Raw genomic sequence first — 15,246 nt, 5'->3', positions numbered from 1 at the left:
CCAAGTTCCAGGCAGGAACTAAGTCCCGCCCCCCACCCCCACACATACACCATGTGAAGTCACTAGGGAGGTGGGGGTAAGGATCCCCTGAAGAAGTGGAGATGGGGACAAGATGTGGCCCTGGTGCTGTAGGCCACATCCTGATACCTACAAGTTCACCCCCACCCCAGAGCTGCTAGACAGAAATCCCAAGAGGCAGCCTCCTCTACTATCCCCTAAAAGATCCAGCTGGTTGGCTTCCAGCTCAGGGAGAGGGGCACGGGTCCCGCTCCCAGGGGCCCCTGCAGAGGGCCACATCCATAAATTTTCTTATGGAATTCTCCCAAGTCCTCTTTTCCCAACTTCATTTGCTTCTCTCAACAACCTCATCTGCATTTTCTATTTCTATATGATACAGACTCTATATTGCTATATCTCTGTATATACTTTCCCCTAACTCTGTCTGTCTCTGCCCCATCCCCTCTTGTCTCTGAGAACCATCCTCCCACCCCAAGTACCCCTTCCCATGTTTCTGCTCCCTCCCTGGTCTCTGAATGCCTTCACCTGTATAAAGAGTTGGACTCTCTCCCCTGGTGTCTGTACTGTGTACACACATCCCTCTGAGAAGCACAAGGAGACGACACGCGCATTGTAACCTTCGCACTGTCTCGGTGGCGACATAAAGGAAGCTGTGAATCACAAGCTCTGCCTCTTTCTGGCCTCCCCCTCTCCCCCTAACCCGGGCATTCTCTGTCCTCCCTGTAGCCTTAACGTTCCCTCCCCTGCTCCTCCCACCCCGGCGTCCTCTGCAAGGCTGCCTGTGGCCTCCCACGGGAAGGAACTGATACAGAGACAGCCCCCACCCAAGGGAGGGAGATCTGCTCTGCACACCAAGCCAAGGGCTTCAAAGAGAGAGCTTGCTATGGATCAGTGACTCCTTCGATGGAGCAGTGGGGTGCTGACAGGCAGAGCGGAGGTCTTCCCTCAGTGGCCTTTCCCTCCTTCCAGGGCCCAGTCCCCTTTCCTCATCTGATACCCAAACCCATCACTTGTATTTTCTGGTGAGGTATGGTTTGGCAGTGGGAGGAAAGAGAGGGGAAGTTGAGCGCTATTCCTACCTTAAAGAGAAGCTGAGTGAGATGGAGAGCCTGCTGTGCCCCTTCCATTAGGCGGTCCTCCCAGGCCAGGGCCCTGCCCCTTCCCAGGCCTTCTCTGCCCAGCTATCTCTTGGTCTCCAACCCCAGAACAGGACCTGTGGCAGGTCACCTGTGCATTGACCTGGAGCTGGAGGGTGAGGCTATAGGATCTTTGGGAAGTTTAGTTCCTAGTAATTCCTTAGAGAGCAGATCTCTCCAGAGGGAAGCAGGAGCAAGGCCTGGGGGTGTGCACGGGATGGAGAACAGCAGGCAGGGCTATGGGTGACGCATGCCTCTGGTCTAATAAACTGGGTTTCAACCACTCCTCGTCAGTGTCTTCTTCTCTTATCTGAATAGTATTTAAGCCTTCCCATTAAGTGCCTAGAGCTAAGCTTGGTTTAGGGCCAAACAATCAGGGGAGGAATAAGGAGGCTTGAGCAGGGAGACCCTGATCCTCCTGGGATGAGACTGGCTGGCCATCACACCAGGAATGGTTTGAACCACTGGACAGGGAAAGAGGGCGGGGCCTAAGGCAACAGAGATCCCAAAGAGAAGTCCTTGCACAAAGGATGCTTTGGAGAGGAGGCAGGGTCAAATTTTAAGGTAAACTTAAAATTTGGAAGCAGGTTAGGTTAAAAGTCAGGGAATTAGTTGGGTTGACGTTCTAATGAGGTTGTTACTGAGGCACTTTTTCTGTGGAATGAGCCGCAGGTAATGTATAAGCCAGAAGATGTGGATTCTGGGCTTTGGCTTTGCTGCTAACCTAGTGACCTTTGCCAAGTCATTTACTCTGAGTTCAGCTTTCCCGTCTGTAGAATAGAATAAACAGTGCGTTCTCCTCTTCAGTCCCTCGGACTTCTACAGCAGTAAGAGAAGGGAACGAACAACCCAAGCGCTTTGGAAAGTTGGACACACTGCGCCCAGAAGAAGCCGTGCCACCACCACCGTCCCCATCAGAGCGCTGGGCTGGGGCCGGGTCCTCCTTTCCAGCGCCTGTCTTCCTCCCGTCGCCTGGGGGCGCCCGCTCCCAGGGCCTCTCTATCCCAGAGCCCTTCTCTATGGTTTCCTCTCCCGGACCGCGAAGGCGGGAGGGCGTGGCCAACACCCTTTCCGCTAGTTGCCCCCTCTAGCCCACAGTCTCGCTGCCCTGAGCCTCCCGTGCCGGCCGGCCGGCCGGGCGGACAGGCGAGCGCGCGGGGGGCGCGCGGGGGGCGGGGGGAGTTCCGGTTCCGGTTCTTTGTGCAGCTGCAGCAGCGGCTCCGGGGAAGATGGCGGCCCGGGCGGGTTTCCAGTCTGTGGCTCCGAGCGGCGGTGCCGGAGCCTCAGGAGGGGCGGGCGCGGCGGCTGCCCTGGGCCCGGGCGGGACTCCGGGGCCTCCCGTGCGAATGGGCCCGGCGCCGGGTCAGGGGCTGTACCGCTCCCCGATGCCCGGGGCGGCCTATCCGGTGAGTGGGGCTGGAGGAGGGGCGCGCGGGCCGGGGCGGAGCCGAGCGGGGGCCTGGGAGTGACAGCGGTGGGGCGAGGAGGAGGAGGGGCTCCCTGGCAGGATTTGGGCCCTGAGTGAGGGTGGGGAGGCAGTTAGCATCGCTCCCTGCTCCTGGGGGCATGGTTTCCGTGGGGTGGGGTCAGGATGTGGATCCGGGGTGGGTGAAGTGGGCCGGTGTGGGCAGCTGAGACCTGGAGGGCATGAGGGCGTGGGCAGCTCCATGCCAGAGGGACCAGCCTCCAAGGGGGGAGTAGCTGACAGCACTGTCTGAACTAGAGATGTCCAGTGTGACAGATACAAAGTAGACTAGGGAGGATTTGAGTATAATCTGATACTTACTTTGGAGCGATATTTTCTTACGAATCACGACTGGAGCCGAGGAAGCTCCAGTGATTTGCATTTCAAAGAGGCCGAGGGCTCTCCATTGTACTCCACCCCCAGCCCTCCCCCCACTGGCCTTGTTTCATTCAAAGAACTCAAGAATCCCCCACGTTTCCTTTCTTCGTGGGCTAAGTAGGGGGAGCTATGACATCTCTGGGTGCTCTCCCCTCTACAGAGACCAGGTATGCTGCCGGGCAGCCGAATGACACCTCAGGGACCTTCCATGGGACCCCCTGGCTACGGGGGGAACCCTTCAGTCCGACCTGGCCTGGCTCAGTCAGGGATGGACCAGTCCCGCAAGAGACCTGCTCCTCAGCAGATCCAGCAGGTCCAGCAGCAGGCGGTCCAAAATCGAAACCACAAGTAAGATGACCATGCGGGGCAGGGAGGGACGGAGGGAGGGAACCTATGAGAACTCAGGTGGTGGGAGTATCTGAACCAAGAATGGTGCTGCTGTGTCAGCAGATGGTGCTTATTCTTGAGAATGCCTCGTGTTGGGTGGGGGGTTGAGGGAATGTCTTTGATTTGAGAAAATCTTTGCAGTCCCTTCACTTTACTATAAATGGGGGTGCTGACACCTTGTCTCATGTTCTGGTTGGTTCCATCCCAACCTGATAACAGTGTTTCTTTTGAACAGTGCAAAGAAAAAGAAGATGGCTGACAAAATTCTACCTCAAAGGGTGAGTCCAGGCTGTAGGACTTCCTGAGGGTGTGGTGAGTTTGAGAATAGAGATGGTCAGCTCTGTATCCACATGATATTTTTCTGTTTCTAAGATTCGTGAACTGGTACCAGAATCCCAGGCCTATATGGATCTCTTGGCTTTTGAAAGGAAACTGGACCAGACTATCATGAGGAAGCGGCTAGATATACAGGAGGCCTTGAAACGTCCCATCAAGGTAACACAGGAGTGCCCTAGGCAGAGAACCAAAGGAGAGGATTCGGGAACCTGCAACAGGCTTAGGATGAGAAATCAAAGGCGCAGCACAGCTCTCCTTGGCATTTAAGTGACATCTTTCCCATCTACCTGTGAACTAGACTTACATTAGGAACATAAAAACAAAACAGCAAAAGGGGAGGGATTTTTTTTTTTAAATATATATTTTATTGATTTTTTACAGAGAGGAAGGGAGAGGGATAGAGAGTTAGAAACATCGATGAGAGAGAAACATCGATCAGCTGCCTCCTGCACACCTACTGGGGATGTGCCCGCAACCAAGGTACATGCCCTTGACCGGAATCGAACCTGGGACCCTTCAATCCGCAGGCCGACACTATCCACTGAGCCGAACCGGTCAGGGCGGGGAGGGATTTTTGATATCTCTTGCACCAGAAATACACTATACCTTGTCCATGTTTTTGCTACAACTACTCTGCCTCCTTAGGAACTGGCACTGGCATCTCAGTATATACATTTGCACTCAGACCAATGGCCTGTACTCCTAGATGGAATCTCTGTCCACCCACCCTAGGGACTGGATAGACACTAAGCCAGTCTGTTAGGAATAATGGGGTTTGGGGAGACCCTGTCTTCAACATCAAACCACTGAAGCTCCACCATCAATCCTGTTTCTACCTTCCTCAGCAAAAACGGAAGCTGCGAATTTTCATTTCTAACACTTTCAACCCGGCTAAGTCAGATGCCGAGGATGGGGAAGGGACGGTGGCTTCCTGGGAGCTTCGGGTAGAAGGACGGCTCCTGGAGGATGTGAGTTCAAGGTCCACCCTGGTCTGCATCTCGGGTGGGAGCTGCGGGGAACAAGCAGTGTTGTCTGCTTGGCAGGAAGCCTGACTGGTGCTCACAGCTCCTGTTGGGAACAGCGGGGGATGGGTCACTGTGTTCCCTGTGCTAAAGACAATGGTTCTTTGTGTTGGCTCCCACAGCTTGGCCCTCACTGTGGTGTCATATCGAGAACCTTATTGTCCTGGGATTAGATTTGTTATTTACCTTCCTCCTTGCTCTACTGGCCATTGAATTTAGCAGTATGTGCAGTGTATTCTGGGGTGTGTGTGTGTGTGTGTGTGTGTGTGTTCAAGTGAGCTTGCACTTAGAATTTGAGGCCATATTTTCCGCTGAGTTCTTGAGGTCCTTGATTCCCATTGTGGCATCTCTATCTTCCCAATGTTCCTTGGAGACATCTCCCAGTCTAAGTGGAACAGATTTATCTGACAGGCCCTTGATTGCTTCATGGGGAGCAGCAGCTGACAGGCGATAGCCCCCAAACTTCCTACCCCAGAAGCTCCTTGGGGAAGCTCACGTTGCCCTTATACTCTCTGACTCTATTTTTAGCTGTTCACAGGCAAGCTAATGTGAATGCATTTTTGCAGGAGAACCAGGGTTCAGTGTCAGAGCCTCCTTCTCTTTATAGATCCAGCCCATGTGCTGGTGCTGTCATTCTATCCAAATAAAGCTGTTTTTGTTCTGGCTGCTCATTGCCTGTGATTCATTTCCCCTCTAGAGTCAGACTTTTCTCTGTTTAGACTCGCTTTATGTGTAATGGTTTGGCTTAACTTGACAAAGTTAAGTCAGTGACCCTATACATACTATAGGCTGCTGCTTCAGGGTTCTGTGACTTGTTTAATACTCACAGACACCTACCTTTCTATTTCCTAAGAGATATTCAAAAGGCATTTTAAAAAAATATATTTTTATTGATTTCAGAGAGGGAGGGAGATGGAGAGAGAGACAGAAACATCAATGATGAGAAAGAATTGTTGATCAGCTGCCTCCCCGCCCACCCCCGACTAGGGACCAAGCCCACATCCCAGGCATGTGCCTTGATCGGGAATTGAACCGTGACCTCCTGGTTCATAGTTCGACACTCAACCACTGAGCCATGCCAGCCAGGCTCAAAAGACATTTTTGAGTTTTCCCATTGCTGTTTGGGTCCCTTTTTTTTTTTTATGGGACTTTGTCTCAAGGAATTTTTTCTGGGCTTCTCTAACATGACCTTTTGTTTCTCTCCTCTAGTCAGCCTTGTCCAAATATGATGCCACCAAACAAAAGAGGAAGTTCTCTTCCTTTTTTAAATCCTTGGTGATCGAACTGGACAAAGACCTGTATGGGCCAGACAACCATCTGGTAGAAGTGAGTAGTTCTGCCCTCTAGACTTTGATTCTATGACTGAAGGATGATGGACTTGGGAGTCAAATTTTAATGTCTAGGGAGAGGGGAAGATATAAATAAAAAATAAAGACTTACCCCAGGGGTACAGTACCACCCTTGTAGTTTGCACATTGACCTCCAGGTGGCACTAGCTGTTTGGACCCAATAGTTCTTGCAGTCTGACTTGTCTCACCTTTTTAATGTTACTACAGTATCTTGGTTGCTCCCTCCACTTTCAAGGGAAATTCTAATGGAGGCCTCTTTTACATGCCACATGTATCTTGCTTATTAATAATGTTGAGACATAGTTAACCATACACTATTCATACTTTTTCATGTTAGCAGATTCTATAATTAGGCGGGCTAACTGTTAGGATTCTAGTCTTTGCCAAGGTTACTGTTATAGATCTGGGACTTCCTTTTGATCCCTGCTCTGTTTAGATTCGCATTCCAAAATTAAGAATATGTTATAATGCCTGATCATGCAATGTTCTGAAAGCCGTGTTAGCAACGGTGTTCTTTGGGATACAGTCAAAACCAGAATGAGGCAGTCCAACATTCCAAGTGAACTTAACCTGCTCCTTTTTTTGCCAGTGTAGCTGCTGCCCCTTAACTTCAACCATTAAGAGACATGGGAAGGTCTTTAGCATCTAATAAGGGAAGTAAGTCATAGAATCCATAGAAATTTGTAAATATGCTTAACTAAAGCATGGTGGTGACTAGAAATGTGGACTGTAGAGTTAGACACACCAGAGCTCAAATCGCAGCTCCACTCCTTACTGGCTATTTGACCTTAGACAAACTTCATTCTTCTAAGCAGTAGTTTTCTCGTCTGCAAAATAGGCTGATCTGTGCCTATCTGGTATGGGTGTTGTGGGAATTAATGATATAATCCAAGTAAATGTCTTAGAATACTCTCACACATAGTACGTATTCAGTAAATGATAGTTGTGTTATTTTACTATGCATATGTGTATTACCCATTGTATAGATAAAATCATCACTGGAAATTTAGGCTAATTTAAACGTGACCCTGAGCAGTAAGAATTAAAAGGTTAATCTACTTCAACAGACAATAATCCCAAAGCCATAAGCAATTAAAAAACAAATAAACTCTCATGCTATTGCTCTTTTCCAGTAGCCTCAGTAATCAAAGTTGAATTCAGTCATTACAGAAGCTCTTCCCTCCCACCCCAGCTCTTCCTCTGGGAGAGCACCCCTGACATCTTCCTCTCTGTAGTGGCACAGGACCGCCACTACCCAGGAGACAGATGGCTTCCAGGTGAAGCGGCCGGGAGATGTGAATGTGCGGTGCACTGTCCTGCTGATGCTGGATTACCAGGTATGCTATGGCGACGGGAGGGGGTCTGGCTTTCAGTCACATCATCAGCAGTCTGACATTTTTGTTTGTTTTTATTTGTTTGGTTGGTTGGTTAATCCTCACCTGAGGATATTTTCCAATTGATTTTTAGGGAGAGTGGAAGGCATAGAGAGAAACATCAATCGATTGGTTGCCTCCCACATGTGCCCCAACCGGGGCCAGGGATTGAGCCTGCAACTAAGGTACGTGCCCTTGACCGGCATCAAACCCAGGACCCTTCAGTCTGACGCTCTATCCACTAAGCCAAACCAACTAGGGCAGCTGTCTGACATTTTAAAGTTTTAGTTGTGGATAATTACACCAGACTTTAAGTTCCCTAGATAAAGGAATAGGGTCTTAGTCATTTCTGAATTTCTCCTAGTGTTTGTCCCAGAGAAAACACTACTATACTACTTGTTGAATGACTCGAATGTATGGTCATGCTAAACACCCCAAAATGCATATAGACCCAGCTCACTTACTTCATCTCTATATTCTTTGATTTTCTGCAGCCTCCCCAGTTTAAATTAGACCCTCGCCTGGCTAGGCTCCTGGGCATCCACACCCAGACCCGTCCAGTGATCATTCAAGCACTGTGGCAGTATATAAAGACACATAAGCTCCAGGACCCTCATGAGCGGGAGTTTGTCATCTGTGACAAGTACCTTCAGCAGGTAAGAAAAGGACCCATTCTTTTGCTAGAGTCCTTTGAAGCCCTAGTTGTACCCAAAATGCCAACTTCTTACCCCTTCCCCTTTTCCACAGATCTTTGAGTCTCAACGTATGAAATTTTCAGAGATCCCCCAAAGGCTCCACGCCTTGCTTATGCCACCAGAACCCATCATCATTAATCATGTCATCAGGTAAGCATGTGTATGGCAGGTAGTGGTTACTGGTGCTGGCTTGTACTGGCTTGCACAAGCCAACTGTCAAATTTTCAGGAATTTTGCAAGCAGGTTGTTAAACATAGCTGTTATTTAAAATTACATTATATAAACTTAGAATTAAATGTATTATGTTAAAATGAGGGTAATATTACTCAAAAGTTCACTTCCTAATTATTTTATTAGTATCTGTGTTTTCAAGGTTACTTGTGTCTGTTGTGTCTGTATGGTGGAAGTACTATATAATGCTGTGTAACTGCCCAGCTCTTCCCAACTCCTTGATCAGTGATGTAATATTGGCAGCTTGAAATCAACCATGTTGGGAATATTTAAACCACAGAAATTGGCAGATGCTACAAATCAGGGCTTTTCTCCTCTCCTTTGGAGAATCTGTTTTTAGACATGTACCAGTTCATCGCTGAGAGGCTACCATCTTTTCTCTGGATGGTAGGGCATTCCAGTCTGACACTCCACCTCCATTACCTCCATCTACTTTTTTGTTCAGAAGATGGATGAGCAAGGCATTTAGGCACATATAACATGATGGAAGGTACTTCCTCCTCAAAGCAGCATGTCTCTGAGGTTGGATATAGTCTCTGCCTTCTTAACCTTACTCTGTATTAATTCCAATAAAGGCCTTCCTTTCTTTAGACTGTGAGCCATCACTCAGCCAGTAGGAACTCCTGTTACCTGTACTTTGGGTTAGAAGTTGGTCTGTTCTATATTCCTGTAATTAAAATTAGAGCACTTATTTTGTGTGGTGTGTGTTTTATTTGAATTTATTTTCAGGGTCAATTTTAGTTTAACAGGCAGAAAGATAATATAAGATACTACAGTAGTGGTTTTCTTTGGGGAGGGAGAAACTTACTTTCACTGGATATCTTTTGTTCCACTTAAATTTTTACCATTGACTTTTTAAACAAACCAACTTTATTGAGATTTATATGTATACAATAAATTGTACCTGTTCAAAGTATAGTTTGATGACTTTGGGGAAATGTCTTATACCCTGTAGCTACTACCACAAGAAAGATACAGAACATTTCTGTCACACCCAAAAGGAATTTTGCAATCAACTTCTTTCCCTTCCTTCTTGAGCCATCTTTTTGACCCTGTGTAATTAGGTCTTAGGGGACAAGCCCTTTACCAGGCCCCTTTGATTTCCTCCCCAGTGTTGACCCAAATGATCAGAAAAAGACGGCTTGTTATGACATTGATGTGGAAGTGGATGATACCTTGAAGACCCAGATGAATTCTTTTCTGCTGTCTACTGCCAGCCAGCAGGAGATTGCTACTCTAGACAACAAGGTAGGTGCTTCTACCTGGGTAGTTTGGGTGCTGCCAGCCCTCTATCACAGCTTCTAGGCTGCCTTTTGATCCTTGGTATTAAAAAATGTATTGACACCCAGTATGTGTCAGGCACTGTGGTTGGCGCTGGTTAGAGCCAGACATACATGAGTTCTGATTCTGGCTATACCTTTTAATAGCTTTGAGCCTCAGTTTCTGATATGTGAAGTAAAGACTATTTATAAGCTTGCTGTAAGGATTAAATGAGACAACTGATGTAGAGGCATGACATTGTGCCTGGCACATAAAAACAAATGACAATTGCTGCTACTGTTGTTATTATCTTATTATTATCTTTAACCTTATTAGACATAGTTACTACAAGTAAAGCCAAAAAGGGGAGAACAGGGAGGCTTTCCCAGAAGAGTTGATGCCTCAACAAAATCTTGAACGACAGAGTGGAAATTAACAGTGGGGGAGAAAAGAGAGTGGTGCTTAGGGTGTAGGAGGCAGAGGACATTCCAGAAAGGGAGCAGGGTGTGTACAGGTCCAAAGATGAGCCTAGCATTTTCAAGAAGTATGTCATTTGTGTGCTAGATACAGCTCCAGGTGCCTGTGATGGGACGTTTGGGAAAGGAAACTGGATGGGAAAGTGGAGCATAATCACGAAGAAGCTTTGGTGCAGGAAACACCTGTTAATACTGAAGACTGGAGGGGCTGATGCTGTTTGCATTTCGAGGGATCACCGTCAGGATGGTGGAGAGCAGATTTTAAGAGGCAGATTTGGAGGCAGGAAGCCCAGTTAGGAGGCCGGTGCGGTAATTCATGTGAGATATATGGAGGGTCTAAACTTAGGGTACAGACAGTGAGGATGGAAATAAGTAGACAGACTTGAGATGTGTCAAAGTAGAGTTGAAGGGATTTGGACTCTTCAGATGGGGATGGTGGGTGAGATGTGAGGGAGAAGGAGGCATTAGGATGACTCCCAGGGTTCTAGTTTGGGCGGGTAGTAGTATTCACTCAGACTGGCAACAGGAGGAGAAGCAAGTGTTGGAGGAAAGGTAGTGAATTTAGTTTTACAGAGTTTAAGGTGCAATCCAAGTCATTGGATTGGTTGGAGTTTAGGAAATGGACTCTAGTTTGCAGACTGGGACTCATTACCCTGTCAGTGGTAATGAAAGACATGCGAGTAGATGAAATTGCCAGGAAGAGTATGGAGAATGAGAAGAGAAGGCAGAGAAAAAAAATCCATGGACCCTAACTTTTGAGACAGCCCTCTGTACTATTTCTCTACCCAAGAGTGTTTTTAGACCTATCTGTGCTGTGGGTTAAGTATTCACCATGTAGCTTCCCCCAGAATGGGCACCGGAGACTAAAAGGAAAACTTCTCTCACATCAGGTAAATAGAGCCACAGTGCGAGTTATCTCCTGAGAGAAAGGTGAGGGCCAGAGCAGTGGGAGCTCTGGGCAGTGGTGTCATTTCTAGGCAGCTCTGTACTAGGCTGAGAGTGGCACAAGGAGATGTCCACACTGTCTTCCATTTACCTTTGCATTTCCCCATTTTGAAAATGTTATGAGCTTCCTTCTTCCTTTCAGATCCATGAGACAATAGAAACTATCAATCAGCTGAAGACTCAGCGGGAGTTCATGCTGAGCTTTGCCAGAGACCCTCAGGGTTTCATTAATGATTGGCTTCAGTCTCAGTGCCGGGACCTCAAGGTAAAAATACCTAGGAAAGTGGCAAAGGGACTCAGTTCAGTGAGGCACATGTTTGCATGATTTCTGTGACATCTGGTAGACAAGCCAGAAGGGTTAGTGAGGGACCAGATTATCTTTAGCACATTCTAGGGTCTGTCTTATAATTAAGTAGGAAAATTGAGGTAGAATCATCAAGTGTTTATCTTGCATGTATTTGTTGTAACTGTGCACCATATCATAGGGGATACAGGTGGGAAAAGATCTCTGCTTCAAAGCAGCATGCATTCGGTTTGGGGAAATTAGGCTGTGGTTTGAAAAGTAATAAGCCATATCAGACATTATTGGATCTCATCAATATTAGTAAGATAATAAAAAGGAGAAGGGAGATTGATAAGACTCAAATAGCTGGCCCAGGCTTCATGAAGAATTTGTTATTTCCCAGCGAGGGGGGCACCAGAGGCTGAGGCAAGAAGGTAGGAACAGGCACAAAATGTGTGAAATGTTCCCTTAGTCCTCGCCATCCTGTGGTGACTATGACTACTCTTTTAGAGGCTGAGCAAGGGACCAAGAGTTCCAGAAGGGATCCCTGAACCAGGCAGTGACTTGATGATTGCAAGGGTGACTGTGGGCGTTACATTAGTGGTTTGCTAGGACTGCTGTAGCAAACTGCCACAAATGGGGTGTAAACAATAGAAATTTATTGTTTCACAGTTCTGAAATCAAGATGGTGTCCACAGGGGTTGGTTCCTTCGAGAGCTGTGCAAGAGTGTCTGTTCCAGGCCCCTGTCCTAACTGTGGTAGCTTCAGGCATTACTTGGTGTGCAGATGGTATTCTCCAATTGTCTTCACTTCTTCCTTCTGTGCATCTCTGTCTCTGTGTCCAAATTTCTCCTCCTCATAAGGATACCAGTTATATTGGATTAGGCCTACCCTATGATCTCACCTTAACTTGATATCTGCAGAGACCCTATTTCTAAATAAAGTCAGATTCACAGGTACTGGTGGGTTAGGATTTTGACATCTTTTGAGGGAATACAATTCAATCTGTACAGGCATAAAGAAAGGAAACAAATCTATTTTCTCTCTACTCCCTGCCTTCTCCCTCAGACCATGACCGATGTGGTGGGCAACCCAGAGGAAGAGCGCCGAGCTGAGTTCTACTTCCAGCCTTGGGCTCAGGAGGCCGTGTGCCGATACTTCTACTCCAAGGTAGGTGGCCTGGGCTGCACAGGGGAAAGTGACAAAAGGCAAGGGGTCTGTTCCCCGGCGGGGTCAGTGGTATTAGTTGCCTACTCCTGGTTTGTCTCATCTTCCACTCCTTCCACTGTTTTCTCCTTAGGTGCAGCAGAGACGGCAAGAATTAGAGCAAGCCCTGGGAATCCGAAATACATAGGGCCTCTCCCACAGCCCTGATTTGGCTGCGCCGATTCTTTATTTGGGCCCCGTTCTGCCTGCCTCATAGCACCTGCCTTGGTCTTGCTTGGGACCTTCCAGGGGATGCTGTTGGTTGAAGGACAACACCAGAATGAAGAGGGTCTCACATTTCTGTCTTACAAGATACCTGTGACCCTCTTCTCCCACCCCATCCCTCCCTACCCCCAGCTTCCCTTTACCCCACAAAGTTCCCGGGTGCCTCTACCCTCCCCTGGTCTACATAGGACCTCTAGATAGTATTAGAGAGAGAACCTGTAGTGGTATCAGTGCATTGAATGGATTAGGCCCAAGGCCAGGTGGTCTTCAAGGGGACCAGCTACACTGATTCTGCCCTTCAGAGACCGAGGAGTTGGGACCCTCATTCCCTTCTCCAAGACTCAGGCCTGGGGGCACTCTATAAGCTAGTTGATCTTGGCTCTCCTGATAACAGAATCCAATGTCCTTCCTTCCCTCCACAGGTTTGGAGCAAACTCTCCCTTCACTTGTTGCCCTCTAGTACTAAAGGAACCCTGGCTCTCAAGCTCCACTGAGGCCCAGGTCAGTCTGCAGTCTCTGGATTGGCCTGCTGTCTCAGTGCTTCTCTTACTCCCTCGTAGGGGGTCCACATCAGTATTGGAGTTTGTTCTTTAATGATTGCTCCCTCCCAGCATACTCCTTGTAGCTGCTCTTTTTAGGACTCCCTCCTATGCGTCCTAACCCAGGGTATTTGGGTGGGGGAATCTTGCCTTTCCCTGTCAGAGCCCCAGGAATCTAACCTGGGCACTGTCATTACTAGTGGAGGCTGTCCTCCCTGCTGTTGCGTGGAGGTGTGCTTTCATTTACTCCATTCTGCCTCCCCCATCCCTTCATGGAGAAACAGGCCTAAAGTCAAACGGGTAAAAGCCCTGGGCCACCCCTGTCTTCCTGCCCCTTGTCTGCCCAGTTGACGCCTGCTGGTGACTTCTGGGGCACTGAGGAGTGAAAGCGCCTAGGGCTGCAGAAGAGCTCTGAGTTGGGTTTGTGACTCCTTCCTCCCTGCCTCACAGGATGGTGACTCCCCAGCCCCTGCCCTCAAAGCTTCAGGCCCCTCAGGTACAGCAGGACCTTGTGATCTTGGCCCCTTGGGACTGAGATGGTTTTGCATCTTTCCATGAGAGCCTCAGATTCTTCTTCCAGGTGTATCGCCCCGAGTTAGTGTATCCCAGGCTCGCAGACTCAACACAGCAGGGTGGGAGACAGCTGGGCACGGAGGGGGGATTCCGTTTGCATGGGCTCAACCCACAGAACTGACAAAGCCCCTGCTTCCCACCTCTCCTCAGGCTCCTGCGAGCACCTCCCCCAGCCCGGTATCCCTGCCTGTTCCACGTTGGGGACAATTTTCTTCCTGTCTCCTTCCTGCTCTTATCCCACCCCTCCCCCGAAAGCTCCCCAGTGACACTGGACAACCTCTGTTCTTGGGGCTGGAACCATGAGAAGGAAGCTCGGCACTCCTACACAGTGTCCCTGTAAAAGATAACTTTTTATTAACTGAATTATGTTTTTTTCATGGACCAAAATTTTTTTTGTACTGTCCCCTTATCGATGTCACCCAGTTTTAATAAAAGAATCTTCTGAAAGATGGGTCCCCTTACCTCCTGAGGGAGAGCTCTTCCCTGAGCTTTTCTCTCCAGTGCTTTTAGCCATGCTTATGGTATTTGTGCATTTTATTGACAGCTATTTATGGAGCACCTGCTAGGTGCTGGGGATATGGTAGAAAAAAAGGTTTCTACCTTGTGGACCTCAGGTCCTCACCTGAGAACTCGCTCTGTCAGCCCCAGGGGTCCAAGCAGGCCAGAGGCTGGTGGGGTCACTGGGTTTCATCGCTGTCTCCAGCTCCGGTTGGGAAAGTACTAACAAGACAGTAGTACTGACATCTCCCTTGTCCTTTTGAGTTCCCAGGGCTTGAGTGTGTTCGTGCACGTGCACTGTCCTTGGGTGCCTGTGATCCCTTAATGAACCTGAGCGTCCTCCAAGGGAGTTCCACTTATCAGGGCTCCTGTCTAGATTGGGGCCAGGGCCTGCACAGCTAAAACCGTTTTGTTCTCTGCCCACCGTTCTTGACGGTCCCACTTGCACAGCCTTGAATAAGATTTCAGTTCCTAAGACCAGCATGGAAAGGCTTGCTGTGTTGTCATCCTCACACTAGAGACAACCAGCCCCTCACTGGCAGAACTTGGAAGATTTTGCTCAGGATTGATATTCCCATTAGCAGTTTCTAGCCTAATGTACCTGCTTCCCAGCTGGTGGCTCATTACTTTCCTCCTTTGTGCCATTGTCTTGCTTGGTTCTACACAAGAAGGGGGTTTAGAATAGAGGGTGTGTGCAAGCACATTCCAAAGTGGGATGGGAACACTCGAGTATTCCCTGTCTTCAGTCAAACCCACCAAGGAGAAAACCACCTCCTAATCTGGAACTTGGGGGTTTATCAGACTTCAGTAGGGAAAGCAGAAAGGAGTGTGGGTGATAACTTGGGAGTGGA

The 15,246-nt window shown here is 48.5% G+C and overlaps 1 protein-coding gene across 5 annotated transcripts; it reads left to right on the top strand.

Annotated features, from left to right (window-relative positions):
- The first annotated feature begins 2,235 nt into the window (after positions 1 to 2,235).
- SMARCD1 (SWI/SNF related, matrix associated, actin dependent regulator of chromatin, subfamily d, member 1) lies at positions 2,236 to 14,412 on the top strand. 5 transcript variants are annotated; one of them, XM_054719092.1, is made up of 15 exons: positions 2,242 to 2,560; positions 3,158 to 3,345; positions 3,620 to 3,662; positions 3,757 to 3,879; positions 4,566 to 4,688; positions 5,952 to 6,068; positions 7,327 to 7,428; positions 7,959 to 8,120; positions 8,212 to 8,309; positions 9,503 to 9,638; positions 11,214 to 11,336; positions 12,423 to 12,524; positions 12,655 to 12,668; positions 13,208 to 13,286; positions 14,048 to 14,412. In XM_054719092.1, exons 1-15 carry the CDS (start codon positions 2,384 to 2,386, stop codon positions 14,198 to 14,200), a joined length of 1,740 nt encoding a protein of 579 aa, XP_054575067.1. In that variant the 5' UTR covers positions 2,242 to 2,383; the 3' UTR covers positions 14,201 to 14,412. The 5 variants fall into 5 exon arrangements, with proteins under 5 accessions (XP_054575070.1, XP_054575069.1, XP_054575068.1 ...); XM_054719094.1 differs by lacking the exon at positions 12,655 to 12,668 and having other exon boundaries at positions 2,238 to 2,560; positions 14,048 to 14,106; XM_054719093.1 differs by lacking the exons at positions 12,655 to 12,668; positions 14,048 to 14,412 and having other exon boundaries at positions 2,238 to 2,560; positions 13,208 to 13,352.
- The last annotated feature ends 834 nt before the right edge of the window (positions 14,413 to 15,246 follow it).

The sequence above is a fragment of the Eptesicus fuscus genome, chromosome 7, assembly GCF_027574615.1.
Source record: "Eptesicus fuscus isolate TK198812 chromosome 7, DD_ASM_mEF_20220401, whole genome shotgun sequence".
In the NCBI taxonomy this organism is placed as follows: domain Eukaryota; kingdom Metazoa; phylum Chordata; class Mammalia; order Chiroptera; family Vespertilionidae; genus Eptesicus; species Eptesicus fuscus.
This window is presented reverse-complemented; position numbering and strand designations above follow the sequence as displayed.

Bases quoted from the DNA above. Each gene is read 5' to 3' on its own strand.
- SMARCD1 (XM_054719092.1), top strand. From the start codon at position 2,384: ATGGCGGCCCGGGCGGGTTTCCAGTCTGTGGCTCCGAGCGGCGGTGCC. The intron at 6,069-7,326 runs GTGAGTAGTTCT...TCCTCTCTGTAG, and splicing joins CAGACAACCATCTGGTAGAA to TGGCACAGGACCGCCACTAC. The intron at 13,287-14,047 runs GTCAGTCTGCAG...ACCTCTCCTCAG, and splicing joins CAAGCTCCACTGAGGCCCAG to GCTCCTGCGAGCACCTCCCC.